This window comes from Acanthopagrus latus, chromosome 8, assembly GCF_904848185.1.
Source record: "Acanthopagrus latus isolate v.2019 chromosome 8, fAcaLat1.1, whole genome shotgun sequence".
Lineage (NCBI taxonomy): Eukaryota > Metazoa > Chordata > Actinopteri > Spariformes > Sparidae > Acanthopagrus > Acanthopagrus latus.
The window spans coordinates 30,746,244-30,764,854 of NC_051046.1; the positions used below are offsets into that span (position 1 = coordinate 30,746,244).

The 18,611-nt window shown below is 40.1% G+C and overlaps 1 protein-coding gene across 5 annotated transcripts in view; it reads left to right on the forward strand.

The window, feature by feature from the left end:
- Positions 1–18,611, forward strand: part of carmil2 (capping protein regulator and myosin 1 linker 2) — a 97,331-nt gene that overhangs the window by 69,662 nt on the left and 9,058 nt on the right. For 4 of the 5 annotated variants that reach the window (XM_037106304.1, XM_037106305.1, XM_037106306.1 and 1 more), the window contains exons 33-38: positions 8,316–9,222; positions 11,557–11,661; positions 14,838–14,892; positions 15,507–15,575; positions 16,922–17,184; positions 18,605–18,611. The exon at positions 18,605–18,611 is cut by the window's right edge and continues 129 nt beyond it. In XM_037106304.1, coding sequence (XP_036962199.1) covers positions 8,316–9,222; positions 11,557–11,661; positions 14,838–14,892; positions 15,507–15,575; positions 16,922–17,184; positions 18,605–18,611 — 1,406 coding nt within the window. The remainder of the gene's footprint in view (positions 1–8,315; positions 9,223–11,556; positions 11,662–14,837; positions 14,893–15,506; positions 15,576–16,921; positions 17,185–18,604) is intronic. The other variant, XM_037106308.1, reaches the window with a different exon arrangement.

Below are 18,611 nucleotides of genomic sequence, written 5' to 3' on the forward strand. Positions count from 1 at the left end.
CCCTTTCAGCATTCAATCATCGATCAATCTGGGTCTGAGTATTTATGATTGTGCCAGGTCGCACACTATCCCGGACGAGCCCCCATTTTGTCACAACCCGGCTTAACAGTATGTGAGAAAAGAGGGAGACCGCACATAGTCTGTAAATAATGCAGAAGGGTTTAACTAAATTAGATAAGCAACATAATTATGTCCATGAGTTGATAAGTATGTATGCAATGTCTGTGTGGGTGTATGTATGTGGAACACAATATAGAAACAAATAATAATGTCAGTCAGAGGGTCAGGCCAAGAGAGAGAGGGGATCCTACAGGTCTGATGTATAGCTAGCTGAGCCCAGTCTGCTCAGGTGTGTTGATCATTGATGACACAGCTCCTCCCATCAACTAACAACCCCCCCCCATTAAAAACAGGGTTCCTACCCTGAGTCTTAAACATCATACATTAATATATTTACATCACACTGGGCAACTTTGACATCATTGTTTAACTTAACACTCCCCGCCATCTCCAGACACTGCATCTCCAACCTCAACAACCGTGGTGCCTAGAAGCAATTTAAGAAGAAGGAAAACAGGCAGCAGAAGACAGGAAATATTATGCATGAGCCTCTGATTTGGATTCTGAGAGTTCAAAAAAGTTAGTGGGTTATGGTCAGTGAATACTATGATTGGTATTCCACAGTCAAGGTACATAAAGAAGTGCTGCAAAGCCAAAATAATGCCAGTGCTTCTTTTTCTATCACCAAGTTATTTCAGTTGATAGGAGTTGAACTCCCTTGAAAAGAAGCTAACTGGATGTTAGCAAAAAAGTTTACTGGCATGAGGCAGACCAAATGAATTTTAATTTAGCATTCAGCAAGTCAGTCATTGAAGCCACCACAGAGAAACTGCAGCAAAAACAGCAGTAATAACCGACCAAACCAAATGTAGGAGATACACTACTTGATAATAAAGTTAATTAATCACTGGCCATTAATAACACACACCTGGGGCACCACCTCTGTTGTTTGATTATTGGAAAGATCTGGAGATAATTATTTCAAACATCCAACTGCAAGTTTGGCTTGAACAGTTTACTCAATTTCAAAATCTATATTCAATCTCATGTTGTGAAGCAGTGATTTCTTTACACAGATCCATCGGTTTTCCACATCAAATTAAACTTGCACAGAAAAGGACATAGGGTTATGTATGTTTATTAACTAAATAATGCAGAGTAAATAAAATGAAATGGTAATGCAAACACATGACAACAAATAACAGAAAATCTGGAGACTTTAAAGGGTGAAATATTGAGATTAGGTGATTTCTGAACGATGGTGAACTTGTGGAATGGGTAGATAATTTAAAATATTAAGGGAGTAATTTTTACGCTAACAGAACCCCTACCGAAATTGTCTTTGAGCTTATAAGATGGGAATCGAAGCTTAACAACACCAACTCTGATTTCGTGTGTGAATCCAGCTGTGTGCAGGAGGTTTAGCCTACTTTGTTTGTAGATGGACGAAGTCCACAGCTTTGGCCTCCTCTGATCCTTGGCTGCGGGTTTGCAACACCGGTCCAATAGCCGGAGGATGATGTTGCATCTCGTCTCTGATGACGAAACTCCGGGTTTACACGGCCCAGCGAGATTTCACTTGAGTGAGCTGGAGGCTGAGTTGGTCTTGGCTGGATAATAATGTCTCTGTTCAGCTGGAGATGCTGGCATGGCTTCTTGAGCAGTCAACTACTGCACCGGCTGTCTTTGAGATGATCAACGTCTTAATCAAGATATCTTTGAGTGGTGGTTCAGCTTCAATTATGAACTAATTGAACTTCTTGACTAAAAATAACTGGAGGATGAAATGCTGGCCAGGCGAGTCTTCTGTTGTTACCAAATACAAGACCAAGTTACCAAGTTCACTTCTGAGTCGGCAACGATTAGGTATGTATACCGAGGACCAGTACTTTTTGGTACAGGCTCCTAATTGGGTCGGTACCAGGGCACCGTTAAGATTCTGGACAAATGGTACTGTTAAAGGTACTTTTTAAAAAAGTGGATGGTTTTTGAACGTCTACCCAACTGTTATGACTACAAACTTAACAAACTCCGTGACTTGACGTTGCAGAAACGAAACTGGGTGCCGCTGCCACGGCATTGCATTCTTTACTGTTAGCCGGGCTGCTTTGTTTTAGCAATAAAACACACTGCACTCCTTTAGCTCCATACTGTGCACGCACTCCAAGTGTTTGGTGATGTTGCTTACCCCAGATTTCCACTGGATACTGTCCACTGTATTACGGCTCTCATCTGGTTTTGCTCCGCCATCTGCAGTCCGCCATACACCATCTAGTAAACCTCACCGGTTGCGTTTTGAGACCGCAGTACGGTAGACAGCTGGCGCCGCGAGGCCGAGGAGTTTCCACGATAATCAAATAGTCACTCGCGACCGCAGTTATAGGTCTGTATTTTTAAAAACAACACGAAGTGTTCCCGATCAAGGATCAGCCGAAGAGCTTGTGTTTGTCTCATTTTTGAGATTTGTGCGCTGGTGTCAACACAGAGTGTTTTAATTTGAAAAGTAACCAGATTTTATATTGTTATTTCGGTACTTGCCTTTGTGTCTGCACAGTGCTAAATTCAGCTGAAATTGCTGCGTCATGCTCTGGCATCCGCCAGATATAAAAGTCCTGGTTATCTGTTCCAGAGTATTTGTAATTGCATAGCTTCTGTTCTGCTGAAGCTTTATTATTACCTTGTGGTAACAAGTTTTTTAACTCAAAATTACATGTTGTAGTATCGATTAGAGTATCAATACCGATAAAGAGTATCGGTATCAGTATCGATAAAATCCTAACTATATACATTCCTAGCAACGATACTTAACAGTATATAAAAGAAAACAAAAAAAGGTTTGTCCTTATTTGAGCTTTTCAAAATAAAAGTACTTAGACAGAGTACTTTAATCTGTGAGTTCTAACTTGAAGAAAAAATCAACACGTGGTTGAAATCTGCAGAGTGTCAGACCTGGACTAAGAGGAGGACTCAGATGCAGGGCAAAATCAAAATTCAGCAGACTTTTATTCTGAAATTATTGGGCGTTCAAGACATAGAGACAAATGATTAGGCTATGAAAACCTAACCTACAGACTACACTATGGACAAACAAAGAAAGCAAAACCAACAAGGAAATCAAAACACTCTGAAGGAGGGAAAACAAGAAATCAAAGCATTCCACAAGGAAGAAAACAAAACTACTAAATCAAAATCACTCCACAATGGGAGGAAAACTAAGACTAGGTAAAATAAAACTGATTTAGGAACTAGGAAAATAAGGACACTCCAAAAGGGAGGAATACAGAGGCTATCTGTCTACTCTGAGCTTCACAAGAAAACAAAATCGCTCCACAATGGAGGAAAACAAAAGGCTAAATCTTAAAATGAGAACAGAAAGATACTATTGAAATTTACAAACAAAAATCACTCTTCTTGAGGCACAAGTACAGAAAAAAATCAACATGAACTTTAAATACTTATCAAGGCAAGACGAACGAGACACACTGGCACAAGACAAACAAAGACACAGACTATTTAAGACATGAGGGAGGGGGGAACAGGTGTAAACAATCAGGAATCAGGGATGACGTCAGACTGGGGATACATGAGGAAGGGCAAGTGACCTGAAACAATGGGGAGATTAGATTTTCAAAAAAAAACAGGAAGTTCACAAGACAAAAACCAAGACAAGACCTCACCGCTGTGTGACACGGAGATCACTAGTCTTGGAGCGTGTCACAAACACTAAGTAAAGTACGGAAACTAAAAATAGAAAGAAAGAGTAAAAGTTTCAATAGGTTACAAGATTCACAAAGTTAAGAGAAGAGTGCGGGGAGAATGGAGGTCCCTGTTTTATCTTTTAGTCTGAAGGTGGAACCAAAGGGCAGTCTGACAGCGTCACTTCTTCTGGCGAAATCACAGTTTATCTCACGGAAATTATTAAACTATTCTTATCGTCTTGAAAGTTTTGAGATTGCGATTCACCATTTACAGAAATCCACCACGGTTTAACATTACATTACCAAAATCACAATCACAAGTGAACCTGTTAAAATATATCAAACACACACGGACATATGCAGCAGCTTCACTGATGGATTATACATATTTCGTATAGTGTTAGCTTAATCCTTGGTACAAAAATATATGTCAGAGGTATATGGTTATATATTATAGGCATAAGTGTAAAATCTGTTCATTTAGAAGGTTCTCGTCCAACTATACAGAACTCAGACACATTAAACACAAAAATCTTTATCTTGAACAAATTTGGTCCTAGAGAGAAGTGGAAGACATCAAATTTATGACCTTCTTGAGCTGGTTAAGAATATGTTATTTTGGAAAGATGAAATTCCAGTTTAATACTCATCCCGCAATGCTGAGTGCTTTGCGGGCTAGGCGTGTTTTGTAAATGTCCTGGAGGGAGGGGAGGGGGGTACCGATGATCCTCGCATAGTGAGAGCAGCTGAGAGGATCATCGGTACCCCCCCCTCCCCTCCCTCCAGGACATTTACAAAACACGCCTAGCCCGCAAAGCACTCAGCATTGCGGGCGACCCCACCCACCCCAACCACCATCTCTTCAGTCTCCTGCCATCCGGGAGGAGGGTGAGGAGCCTCCGGGCGAGAACCAGCAGACTGAGGGACAGCTTCATGCACCAGGCCACCAGGATGCTGAACTCTCTCCCAGAACTGCCCCCCCTTCCCTCTCCGCCCGCTGCCCCCACAAACTCTGGACCTTGCTGACCCCCACCGACCTCCCCCCACGGACATTACTGACCCCCCGCCCCCCCCACCCAAAAGGCACCAGCCACTTTACAAACTCAGTAAAACTCAGTAAAAGAACACTTAGAAAAAAGATAAATAAAAAAAAAATTTAAAAAATTGCAAATTGCACTATGTACAAATGTTTCACATGTTTACATTCCGTGATGTCACCTGTATATATTTAAAATCTATATTTAAATCTTTATTTTTTCATTTTTACTTCTACCTTTTTTACACTCATTGTGGATAGAGAGTAACAGAATTTCAATTCTCTGTATGTCTTGCACATATTGCAGCATTGACAATAAAGCCAACTTTGAACTTTGATCCAGGATTAAACTGAAATCAGGGTCGTTCAGGGTCGTATGGATGGTGACTCCATTTGTAAGTCAAGCAGACAGGATCTTTCTGCAGACACAGTTTTATGGCTATACCAAAAAGTCTCCTGTTCTTGCTGTGTCAAAGGTGAAAAAGGGGGCCTTCTAGACCCTCCTGATGAGGGAACAGGGAAGTAGGTGAAAGGGTGATCAAGGCACAAACAGGCCTCTGGATAAAGATGCATGAAGACAAGACATGTTCCCACACCTAAAACCTCATTAGTTCCCTTTCAGTGGTGGGGACAAGAAACTCCACAATAGCTGAAACTTTGGCATAAACAGGCCGCACATGACCATGACCCACAACCTTTCCAAGATATGTCAAAGGGAGGCTTTTGCAAACTCACATTTTGCCAAGTTTACAGTCAAATTTCCATCTGCTAGTCGTTCATAGAATAGGAACAAGCATGACTGCGACTTAGATGATCCTCGCAGGTACTACTGTATATCACCACATTTAAATATACAGCATTATACGTCATTACATATGTATGTCATTACAACAATTTTGAATTACCCAAGCATGTTTTTTCTGCATTATAGTTTTTAAATATATGGTTTTCATATTGGACAATATATACACTGATCAGTATATCTGTGGTAGGCTAATATTGGCAGATACAATCAGCATACCGATAAATCAGTCATGCTGTACTATTTTGCACAATGTTCATTTTGTGTTCCTCAAGGAATTTAGATGGTAAAAAATTCCAAGGGGTCATGTGGGTCATGTCACATAATAATAACCCTGCTTGTAGTGTATTGTGAGAAACATGAGAAAACCCTGCCTGAATAAACTTAGTCCACTTCATACAATTTAAAGGTGCATTTACTCATTACTTTAATACAATTAGAAAGAGACAATTGTAGTAGGGAGAGAAGGAAGATAACTGGATGAAATAGAATTGTATAATTAAAAATGTCACAGTTATTGTTAAGCATCCTGCAATAATGTCCTCTCAGAGGTGTACATAGGTGTATCGGGGCAGGGTGGTGCTCCCAATGGGCCACCCCCCCCCCGTTAAAAATTAACAAATCACCTACTGGGTGAATGTTTGTTGAACACAATATAGAAACAAACAATAATGTCAGTCAGCATGTCAGGGCAAGATAGAGAGAGGATCCTGTAGGTCTGATGTATAGCGACCTCAGTCCAGCCAGCTCAGGTGTGTTGGATCATTGATGACACAGCTCCTGCCATCAACTTCCTGAAACTAAGGAAATACACATCCAACAGAGGACAGAACAGGACCAACCCTGAGGCCATCACATACAAGTATACAACAATTCCTAAAAACAGGAAAATAACTTTACTATAATTTCTTAAGTAACCCAACTTTCCATCATCTTGGGGTTGATTAGATGATGACTGAATTTTTACTTTCGGGTGACCTGTTCCTTCACCTCTCTTCCTCTCTCAGCCTCTCTTGATAACCACTAAGATGAGAGCATATTGTTACGTAATTAATGGGAATTCATGGGATTTGAGCCTTGTAGCTGTGTGTGCAGACTGCATGGTGAATGTTCTTGTTGTGTTTAACAAACCCTGTGTCCCGTCAGTATAACACCACATAAACATATATTCCTTGTCTGAATTCTGTCCTGAATCTGAATCTGAATTGCTGTTTTAGTCCAGTGAACACAACATGATCAAAATGCTTGTTTTCAAGCCAGATATTAAGAATGATTGTTATTTTGTAGTCATACAGTCAATCTGACACTGGCTTTGTGTTCCTGGAAGCTTTTCCAGAGCTTTCAACTGTTTCTCATGGTCTTCACAGTCTGGGTGCCTGGGATTGTCAGACATCCAATATAGTATAATACAGAACCATGTCTGAGGACCACCCTACTGTTTGTGTCCATTGTACTCCTTTCCATCCTTTGTTGACACTAGTCACATACCAAAAGCAGCGCATCAGTAGCACAACATCAGTATCTACTCTCAATTGCATGGATGGATTTATACAACTGTAAACATATGGTTTTAATGCTGTAGTCACCTCACAGCCCAGCACCATTACAAGTGTGTCTCAGTCAAATGGACAACCAAAAGCATGGCTGACGGTGTCAGTGCACCACACTGAATATAAATCATTAGAGGGAATTTGTAAAACAGGACCAGAATGTTCGATATATTCATACCATCAACATAGTGTGAGGAAACAACACTGTGGACTTAATGTCAGACATCTGTGTTCTGTGTTGCAGAGATGTCTACTGAAGTTAGCATGCTAACCAGCTAGCCCAGCCCATCCTGTCTCCTAACACCACTTTGTACCTCACTACTAAGTCTGATAATTCAACAAAATAAACTCACAAAATGTCAAGTGTTATTTACTTGATATTTTGTTTAGATATTAAATATTTTATTTAAATATTTTCCTTACCAAACAGTTCACATAATAGGATGTGAAAATATTCTGGCTCTACATGCCATTTGCACTGGCACTGATGTCCAAATGTCTCTCTCCCCTCTGCTGCTTCATGCCTCTCCTGTGTCTTCTCATTCCCGGAGTCATAATTCTGATCAGAACTAGGGTTAGGGTACCTCCCTAGTGTAACACATGTCTTTAAACTGACCTCCATTGCTCTCAGAGGCTGTGTTTGGTCCATTCTCCTGTCAAGCCAAGTTCACCGGAATTTCAATGAGTGAGGTCAACCTGTGCCCAGATGTTCGTGATGACTACCCATATCATCCGAGGGTGCAGCGTGTGCAGACTCCAACTAAAAGGGCGACTTAGTTCCATGGCTAACTGAGCTCCTTGCAAATGGCAGTTGCCTCTACAGCCAAAGACAGCAAGAGTTACTATAGTAAGCAGCAGTTAGTGGTAATAATCTCTGCATATATCATTGCCAGTATGCTTATAGTTAGTAAGGTCATATTTCATGGTAATATGGCCAGCAGTCATCGAGAGATCTAGTTTAACAGACTGACAAAGTAAATCTTATGCCTTGCTTGTAGAGGAGCACAAAGTAGTAATCACTGGGAGCCGTTTGTGCTCTGTGTGCTGTCTGCATGACTACTTTCTTGTTGTTTACCTGAACGTAGCATGTGTCTGAGTCCTGTGGCAGTAGTTGTAGTACTGAGTGTCTCTTCTTGTCTGTTGCTCTTTCTGCTGTCTCCCTGCTGCAGAAAAGGCCGATGGGAGGAGTCAAACCCTGCCCAAGCCACTTCCCCAGAGTCAAGCTCCACACCCCAAGCCTCATCCCTCTTTTCCCTTTCATCCGACAATATCACTTCTTCTGCCACCATCACGGTCACCTCCCTCTCTGTCCCATCTACTGGCACATCCTCGATATCCACTGGTATACCACCCATCTCTTCATCTTCCACTCTTCCCGCCCCCTCTTCTGTCACCACCACCACCACCACCACCACAATTCCCACCAAAAACATCAAGAAAAAATTTGGCGACTTCTTTGCCTTCAAGAGAGCTCGAGCCAACCGAGTCCCCAAGGCAGGAGGGGGAGAGATAGGAGGAGAGGGGGTGAAGGTCAAAAGAACCTCCATTGCAGACCTCATTCGACCCCTCCGTGAGGCCAAAGAAAGGGAGAAAGAGAGGGAGAGGGACAAGGAGAGAGAGAAGGGGAGAGGGGCAAAGTCAGTGGAAGAATTTAACATTTCTAATGATGCCGCCACCACAGAAGGATCCGTTGCCACCAGCCATCATCTTGCAGGCAATGCAAGGGAAACGATGGTGCCTGCCAAGACATCAACCACGATGACGCCTCCCAATGAGACCATTCCCTCTTACCCCACCATCACTACAAGCCCTGACCTCACGACTGCTACGCTTTCCAACTTGGAAAAAGAGGCAGTCCCTGTCTTGCCAAGTCGCACCCCAAGTCCCGTGGTCACTTCCTCTCTGACCAACCAGGAGCGGAGTGAGGTGCTGGTGAAGGAGATGAAGTTGGAAGAGACTCCATATGGAGAGAGGAGGCTGATGGTGACCAAGAGGTCTCTGAGGGAGGGCAAGAGCCAGAGTCTCATACTGCTGACAGGATTAGAGCCTGAAGACAAGGATGACACGCACAGTAAGGTCAGTCTGACAATACACAGTGAACACAGTAGTAAGCCTAGTAGGAGAGGGGATGGTCCTTGTTGGGAATGAAACACAAACAAATACCAAACAGCTTGAAATGTCATTTCTAAAAGACTGCTGAGAAACAGACCTTTGAGACAGGATTTGTATGGTGTTAGCTGAATGCTGGGTGATAACTTAGATGCAAATACATTTCCTGCAGTTTTACCATTTATTTCTATTTTTCTTCTCCTCAGGGCATGCCTATCAAGTAGATGTACACACAGTAGCAACACTCATGAACATTCCAGTGAGGGGTTCAACAACAATGCTAGCACTAGCTGAGCTAGTTCTGCTGTTATGTCAAATACATAAAATGCAGCAACAATACAGTTACTGGCATCAGGCTGTATATTTGTTAATAACTTGCTGCAGTTTGAACTGTTGTTGATGCAAAAGCAACACTATCTCTATGTTGCTGGTAAATTCCCGCCATTGTAGCTCAGTTGGTAGAGCATGCACCCCATGTGCAAAGGCTTTGTCCTTGCCGCAGCAGACCCAGGCCCTTTGCTGCATGTCATCCCCCTCTCTCTTATCCCATGTGCTGTCATTATTAAAGTTGTCCTGTCAAATAAAGCCATGAAAGGTCAAGAGAAAATTATAAATATGTTTTTACTGCCTGATTTATATGTCTATTTTATCAAAGATAGCTTACAGAGCCTGTATACCTATATTACACTGACAGAGATGATTTCCCTCATTGTGCTTGATTAGTGCTATTCTCCACTATAAATATCATAAATGCAGAATGTCAGCTGGCATATGTGTGTTTTACAGCCAACAGCTAGTACAGTTGGGAGAGAATATCTGGTCACTCTGATTAGTCTGGCATATTTAAACCTCTGTGCACTGTGCACCATAATGTATGCCTCTGCTGTCAGGCCACTAAACAAGCATAAAATAATGATTGCAGCAGATATTATATTTAAGCATTTATTCTGCTGACAAAATTATTATTTCACCATTAATGTCAAGTTAACTATTAACTGCTTGTAGTGAAGGGGCTACAACTTGTAAAAATGTAGATACTGCCCTCACATCCTATACTGTAGACTTGATGGACTCTTTATCAGATTCTTGCCCATACAGAGTTGAGAGATCATTGATTCAACAACAGCCAAGGACAGGATCTGTAAATTAATGTGATTTCATCTGTCCATAGTGACAGATAGCATCTATGCTAAATTCTTCAAAAGATGGTGATATTCATTCAGAATTCTGGCCACTGCAGTAAAGAAAGCTGCAGCAGTTTTCCTTCTTTAAAAACAAATTTGCTCCCAGTAACCCATGTTAGTGAGGGAGGATGCTAGCCCACCAGAGCCCTGGATCTGTTTTTTACCACTGAATGCAGCCATCATTATGTTATTCATTACCTCCGTGCTCTGCTTTGACAACTCAAAATGTTTGCCTTGAAAAGGGTTCATGGAGCACTTCTCCTTTGTCAAGATATACCTAATATACATAAAGATGCTAAATAAGAAGTGTGGTTATTACAAAAATGTGACTTCGAGTTGTCTCGTATAACAAATTTAAAAATGGTATCACAAACAAAAGTTATGCTTTGTTCATTTTGATGAGTGTAATTCTAGTTTAAGCTAAGAAGTATTGCACAGTGCCAAAATATGTATAGATACGACCCTAACTCTAAGCCCTCAGCCTTCTCCCAATCCACAAAATCCACACTGTGACAGACTGCCTCATACATTAGCCTACATACAATTTAGAATTGTTTTTGTTTTCATGATGGTTTTTCACAGTGTATGCATCTCATTAATCTATGCATGTTTGAGGCTTTCATATGTCATTAATAACAACACTTTCATTAATGGTAGGTTGGAGAACTAATTTATCTGTTGGGCCACAGACTAAAGATTGAATTTACAACAAGCTACCAGTCTGAGATATTGCTGTTGTGTAGATATCAAAGATGGTGGCAAAGCAACACAGTACTTGAATTAAGCACAGTACAAACGTCATATAAGTCTGACCCCTGTGTTTATCTAGCTCTCAACCAGCATGTCGTGGTGGAGATGGGAGACATTGTTCAGGATGCTAACCAACTTGGACAGTATGCTCTGCTCCATAGCCGCTTCCAGAGACCCCAGTTCGTGTGTGTGTGTGTGTGTCTGTGTCTGTTTGTCTGTGTGTGTGTGTGTGTGTGCATGCGTGCGTGCGTGTGTGTGTGTGTGTGTGTGTGTGTGTGTGTGTGTGTGTGTGTGTGTGTGTGTGTGTGTGTGTGTGCGTACAAACATTCACATTACCTGTCCTTAATGTTAATGTATTGTCTTGCAGAAACACGCATCTGAGAGCACAAATAGTTTCGAGCACAGGCTTCAGGTGATGCTACATAGAATGGGTGTGGCCAAAACTCCACCTGCTGACACCAAGACAAGCCAGGTAGGAAAGGAGTAGGGATGGGGTGTGAGATCCTTCAAAAAGTATTGCTTGTGTTCATATCAGCCGGGGGCAGGGCCTGAGGATGCTGGATTTTTCTTGATGTAGCATTTCAATATAGTTATTGTTAATAGTAACAGTTAATAATTTAATTCATATTGTGTACATTTAATTGCAGGGGTGTTACTATAAGCACACCCATAATGATGAGAGGCTCTGGAACTAAGTATTTTGTGTTTGATAGTACTACTTTTGTGTGCTGTCGATGTGTTCTTGGATATTTATATGATGATCATACCTATATATATATATATATATCGAAAGGCATTATTATACCATGGTCAAAGAAAATACATTTAGACCATACATTTTTTTTAAGTTTTTCACAAGCCATAAGTTTCCTCAGAAACGCCTGAGGGTTTGACTACTACCTGGAACAATCATTACCCTCCCATAAGGTTCTTATGCAACAGAAATGTTGTTCACTCCTCCTGTAAATAGGAAGGACCTTAGATACAACTTGGCAACGAAAGCTAACACTATGCTAGCAAGATTCAAAGTCAAGAACATTTTGTATGGTTGACAAACAGTAAATATAATTTGACAGTATGTTTAACAACAAGACTAGCTAGCTAACCAGTCATGTCATTGTCCCCAAATCAATATCAAGATTTTCATGAACAAATGATCGGCCGTGTGTACCGTAAAACTGTGGCTGCAGCCTGAAGTAGAGAGTTGAACAGCGAACAGGATTTGAAATTATTCGCTTTACAGGGGAAGTGTACTTTCTGCAGTGTGTGTGTTACAGTCACCAATCGAGTATTCCCCCAGACCGTGTGTGTGTGTGTGTGTGTGTGTGTGTGTGTGTGTGTGCGCGCGCATCAAAAACATAAACACTCATACAGTCTGGAAACTAGCCAACAGGTTTGACAAATTTACACACAGACACACAGTCTGATTCTTGAGTCATAAAAGATTATACCCAAGGTCTGAGGTGCACTGACTTTTAGTTCGCTTTCATTTGTGTAGATGATCTGAGTAAACTGTTGCTTTTTCAACCTGTTCGATTATCTGACAGCTCATGTTGACCTGTTGGGCTCTCTTGTAGTGTCTAGTTTAGTTTGGGGTCATTTCATGCCAACTCACCATGGGCCTCCCAGTTCATGTCAGGGATTTTCTCGAAAAAAATTGTGATATCACCTCTATTAAATTCATTGTACTGTGCATGATTATATAGCTGTACTCCAAATACTTTTCAAGTTATGAATTTTGAAGTTTGGCCCTCTGAGTTAAACTTTTAGCATTTCAGTAATTCTCTGTATATGTATTGTAAATCTGACCAGTCGCTTATTTTTCTTTGAATTGAACATCAAAGAGACCCTACGGAAACTTGACAGCATGTTTTCATGTAATTAGCTGTAGCTGAATGGTTACAGTAATCAAATTAATTACAGGATGTCATTTTCTTTCTTTTACCAGAACAAATAATCTGTCATTTTCAAAAATCCTCCACTAGTTTTCACTTTCTTTCAACCAAATATTGTCTCTGTGTAGTATTACTGTATGTAATGTAATAAAGATCGGTCACATCTAGAAGTTGTTTGGTCCTGAATAAAAGTAGTAGTTTCAGAGCTGAAAAATTCACTTTTCTGTGTTATTTTGACTGTAGATTTTCCCATGAAGGATAATATTAAAATGCATGAAACATTAGTATGTGAAAGTGTTAATATTATAATAAGATAATAATAATAAGATGTATGAGATGTTATTACTCCTTCATCGTTGATGATTTTTCTTTTTAAATTAGGACATTTTTTACTTCTCACTGGCTGTAGAATCACATTCAGTGGTACCATTTCACCAGTAAATACTGTGCTGTGTTGACTGCTGTTTTCTATCTGTATTATTGAGCCTGCTTCTCAGCGGATTCTAGAAATTCAAGAAAAGGGAGATTCGGGAGATCTTGGAACCCTGTTCAACTGGCAAATCCTAGAGGGCGAAGCCAACTATGACAAAATATATATAACATCATATAACATCTTTGAAGTTTTATATGTATATACAATGAATTTCAATTATATTAGAATAATCCTTCTTGGGAAAATCTCCAGTCAAAATAACTCAAAAAGTGCAGCCCTAATGCTATGGTCAACAGAGTCTGTGGCACACTGCATTATACTAAACAAAACCAAAATCTGGTTGAAAGAAAATTAGTGGAGGTATGAATTTTTGAATATGATGGATACTTCATTCTGGTAAAAAGAAACCATTCAGCCAAAACTATTTAACTGAATACATGTTGGCAAGTTTGGTCTCTTGGATATTCAGGACAAATTTCAGAATCAGAATCAGCGTCAGAAATCCTTTAATGTCCCGCAGACTGGGAAATTTGTTTGTCACAGCAGTGTCAGAATATATCAAGAATAGAGCAATAGCAAAATAGACAATGTGAAATAAACAATAAAAATAAACAACTTAAAATAGACAGTATGTTTAAAAGGAAAGAAAATATAACCGAATCGATGTATATACATGTTATAATGCAAGAATTGGACATAGAATAGACAAGAATGGACATACTTACATGATATAGTGCAAGAATGGACAGTCATTTGTATATACAGATTTTAAATATGTATAATAAATACGGGTGATGAAATGAGTTTGTACAGAGTGATTGCACAGTGCAGAGTACAGGGTGAGGTCTATATGGAGCAGTGCTGGTTGTACAGTCTGACAGCAGCAGGAAGGAAGGACCTGTGATACCTCTCCTTCACACACTTAGGGTGTATCAGTCTGTTGCTGAAGGAGATGTAATCCAGTGAAAAATAAGCAATTGGTGAGGTTTACAACACACATACATAGAATTACTAAAATGCTGAAATTGAGCTCAGAGGCCCAAACTTCAAAATTCATAACTTAAAAAGTATTTGGAGTACAGCTATAGGATTTTGCTTATTTCAAAATGAATTTTTTCAAGAAAATCCATGGCATCAACTGGGAAAGGTTCTGGATTTTGGGCGAATTGTTGTGGAATTACCCTTTGGTGAGTACAATCTTATCAGAACTGAAGACTGGACAAAAACAACAAGGTTGTTACATACAGTAAGTCAGTACAAAATGCAACACCAAGTTGTTAATCAAATGTCATTTGATATTGTTCAATTTGTCTGTTCTAGAATAAAGATGAGGAGCTGAGAAAAGCTAACTCTGAAGGTGAGCAGAAGCATACGAGTAAGAGTCTCCATCATAGTCATGTCACCTTTTATGTTTGATGTCTGAACTTTTAACACTTTCAGATAACACTTTTGATGCGCCTGATTTTTTTAAACATATTTTACAATTTTCAGTAATTAACACTGCAAATTTAAGTTAAATGTATTTGTTTGAATTTGTTTAAACTGTTGAGTAAATGAGTAAAAAGAACCTTATTTATTACTTGTTTCTTTTGTTACTTAACAAGTAAGTGATTAACAAATGTGATTTTGTTGTTGCAAAACCGAGATGGGTAATGTTTGTGAATAGGCACATACAGTACATGCTGTGATTAGTCAAAGTAAAGTGTGCATCTTCTAATAAGACTGACTGAATGTAACTTTGTGGGAAAAAGTAATTTTGAAAATGCTCTCCTATGGTCCTCCGAGCACAATGCAAAAATAAAATTGCACCAACAAATCAAAGTGATTTCACACATGCCTCCCCTCCATAATCATCACAAACATTTGTTCTGGGCCCTCAATTAGAAAGTCTTCAGTTGGACCGAGTGTTAATACTGTATTTATCACATGTAAAGATTTGATTCAAGTTGCCCTTCAGCTGCACTTCTGTCTACTGTCTCTGCCCCTCAGGTGCTATCCTGGACAAACCTGAACCACCTCCCACATACATAAAGCCCAGAACCATGTCCACTTCCTCAGGTATCAATGTTGTCTATGCCCATTTATCAAAATAGCATCAGTGTGTGAAATAATAACATGTGCAGAGCCAAACCAACAGTATAATACACACAAGTGTTGTGTGTATTAAAGCCAAGAGTTCCATCATTGTCTTAAAACTATTAAAAACACATCAGCAAGACACACTGTAGACTTCATCAGATTCAGCCTGGGCTTGATTGCCAACAGGTGCCTCTTTATCAGGTGGTAATTAGCCAAGCATCCACCAATATTTACATTCCCCAATACAAATACACTGAAAAAAATCATTTTGCATGAGATAATGACATACAAAAAAAAGTCTAGCTGATCCATCTGTAATACTTTGTAAAAATGGCTACATACAGTTCTACAGGACACATAGATATATAACATGGTAAAATGTACTTTAATTTCCTAATTAGAGACATATCAAACTGGTAGGAAAAAAGAGAAATACATATATTAGAACAGGGTTTAACATTAAAGCACATTACAAATGTCAGAATGCATATAATTCCGTAATACATGTTGAGAGTGGCTACCTGGTCCACTGCAGTGTTTTGGTTGGTCGTGTATTGTATCCACATAGATCCCTGGACCCAGTGATTTTCTATTATATACAATCAAATTAATAAAAGAATATATTTATATATTAAGACAAAAAGGTTACTATACAAAATTCTCAATACTGGACTACCATCAGGAGGTAAGATATATGCCTAATTAGTGAGGGAGGGGAGGCCACTCCCTTTTATTTAAAGAGATGCCTGTTGACAATCAAGGGCAGAGCAAATCTGATGACCAACATGCCGAACGTGTAGCTTGCATCTTTTTGTATTCAGTGTAATGATAAAATAGTGTCAATCCTGGTGTGCACTAGAGTATTTCATTTTTTATTTTTTTTTTGGTCCGCTGTGGTTTACCTTGCACCAGCTGCACCCAGGAAAAAGCCCTTTTTTAGATAATGCTCTGTAATGTGTACCACTTCGATTATTATAATGGTTAGCAGGGAACCTGTGTCATGTTATTTTCAACCATTGTTCTCTACAAGACATCGTTGTCCTAGAAATACCACAACCACATCAAGTGTGTCATAGGAAAGAGCCAATGACATCAACATGACCCCTGATTTGAGCTGTGTGCTGTAGCAGTGTGTGTATAACACAGCCCTCCTAGTGTCTCCAGGCCCGTGACAACAGGACACACAAAGCTCTCTGCTGCCGTGCCACAGTTTCTGTCTTTTAGTCATCAGCTGCCTGAACATCTGTCCCACCTGGTCTCACTGCATAATTCAACAAAGTGTCTACGAGTGATTTGCTCTCGCTCTCAACTTCTGTATTCAACAGACCCTAGGCATCCTTTGAGAGCACTGGATCGCATCCAGCCAGACCTTCCTCTTCCCCTTCACCCAAAGCCCTCTGTCTCTGAGCGCCCCATTGGCAACCTTCCAGCCAAACCTGCCATTGCCGCCAAGCCTCCTCTCCCCACCCCAGCTGCTCCTGCAGGAGGAGCACGTCCCTCCTCTGCTCCTCCTTCCAGCAGCTCAGCAGAGAGAGTCCAGCTCAGACTGCAAACTCATGATGGCAGGCCAGGGGAGACTACAGCACAGGTAATCTCCTTCATTACTACAGGGAAGTTTATTCAGATATAATGCTTTCATAACAGAGGTAATGATACAAAATTGGAAAAGTTGGTGAGATAAAAGAGATGAAATAGATAAAGGAGGTGAAATAAATAAAATAACAAAAAATGACATAAGTAAAACAGAACTCAAAGACAATTTTAGTAAAAATAAACATAGAAGGACCACATCACATAAAGGCAAGTCTATAAAAGTGGGTTTTAAGTAGTGATTTAAAAGAATTTAATCTGTTTGGGTACAGTGACTAATACAAGCCACAAGGTGGCAGCAGTGTTTAAACCAGAGTCATAGTGTCGCTGAGAAACGTGTGCCATCTAGGGGGTACTGACATCAGAGGACCGTTTTTCTCTGGATAATGTAACAGTGTTCTTTGTGTCTGTGCAATAACTAGGATAAGCCAAGTACTCAGCTCAATCAAGTATCCATTAGAGATAATGTATCGAGCATGAATATCATCTGAGTAAAAGGTGTCCATAGGCACAATTAAGGAAAATCCTCAGCTCTGTCAGTCCATGCAAACTAGTCACCTCACTGTCACTGTGCTTTGACATACAGACACAGTCTCACAGTTATCACCGTTCCTGATGTGTAAGATATATGTGAAATGTCCGACGTCCTGGCTTCTTGTCAAAACATATGCTTTCGTTACAGCAAACACAGCTTCAAATTGTCCTGAGGTCTCCTTACAAACTTCCAGTGGTCAACAGACACTACAACACAGTGTCTAGCTTGGCAGCTTTCTTGCCTGTAACTCATAAACATGTAATGAGGACATGATACAACGCATATTGTAGAAAAGTGGAATGTATGACGTATAATTATCCTGGCACATGTAAGTTTTGCCTGGTTTTTAACAGATAGCGTTTAAGAAGCAGGTGGAACATTTCAGTGCAGCATTCTTGATGATATTCTGGTACAACAGCAGGAGGAGATGGGGGGAACATACAGTTTTCAGGTGATTGATAGTCACCTTCTAAATGAATCTTTTTAGATTCTCTCGTTCTCTGCTGTGTTTTACTGTTTCATGGCGTTCACTTTCAGCTGTTTCAGGAGTTGTTGTCTAGTTACTGCAGATGAAAAAACATGTTTTAATTCTGCTTCATAATAAAAGCTTTTAAATGACTAAATAATGGGGGGCTTTTATTGTGAAGACATTATAGGGAATGAAATGTGTTTGTAAAGGAATTAACAGAGCCACTTAATTAGCAGGGTTCTTTCAATTGGTAAGACACACCTTCACGCAGGGAACCCAGTTGTGGTGGAAATTGTGCCACCCTGAGTTAAACAGAATTGTGCTCTGCTTCATATGTGTTCATATAATTCATGACATAGCAATCACATTGTCTGTGTCATGTCCTAATGAGCACCCACTGATCTTAATCCATAGAATATAA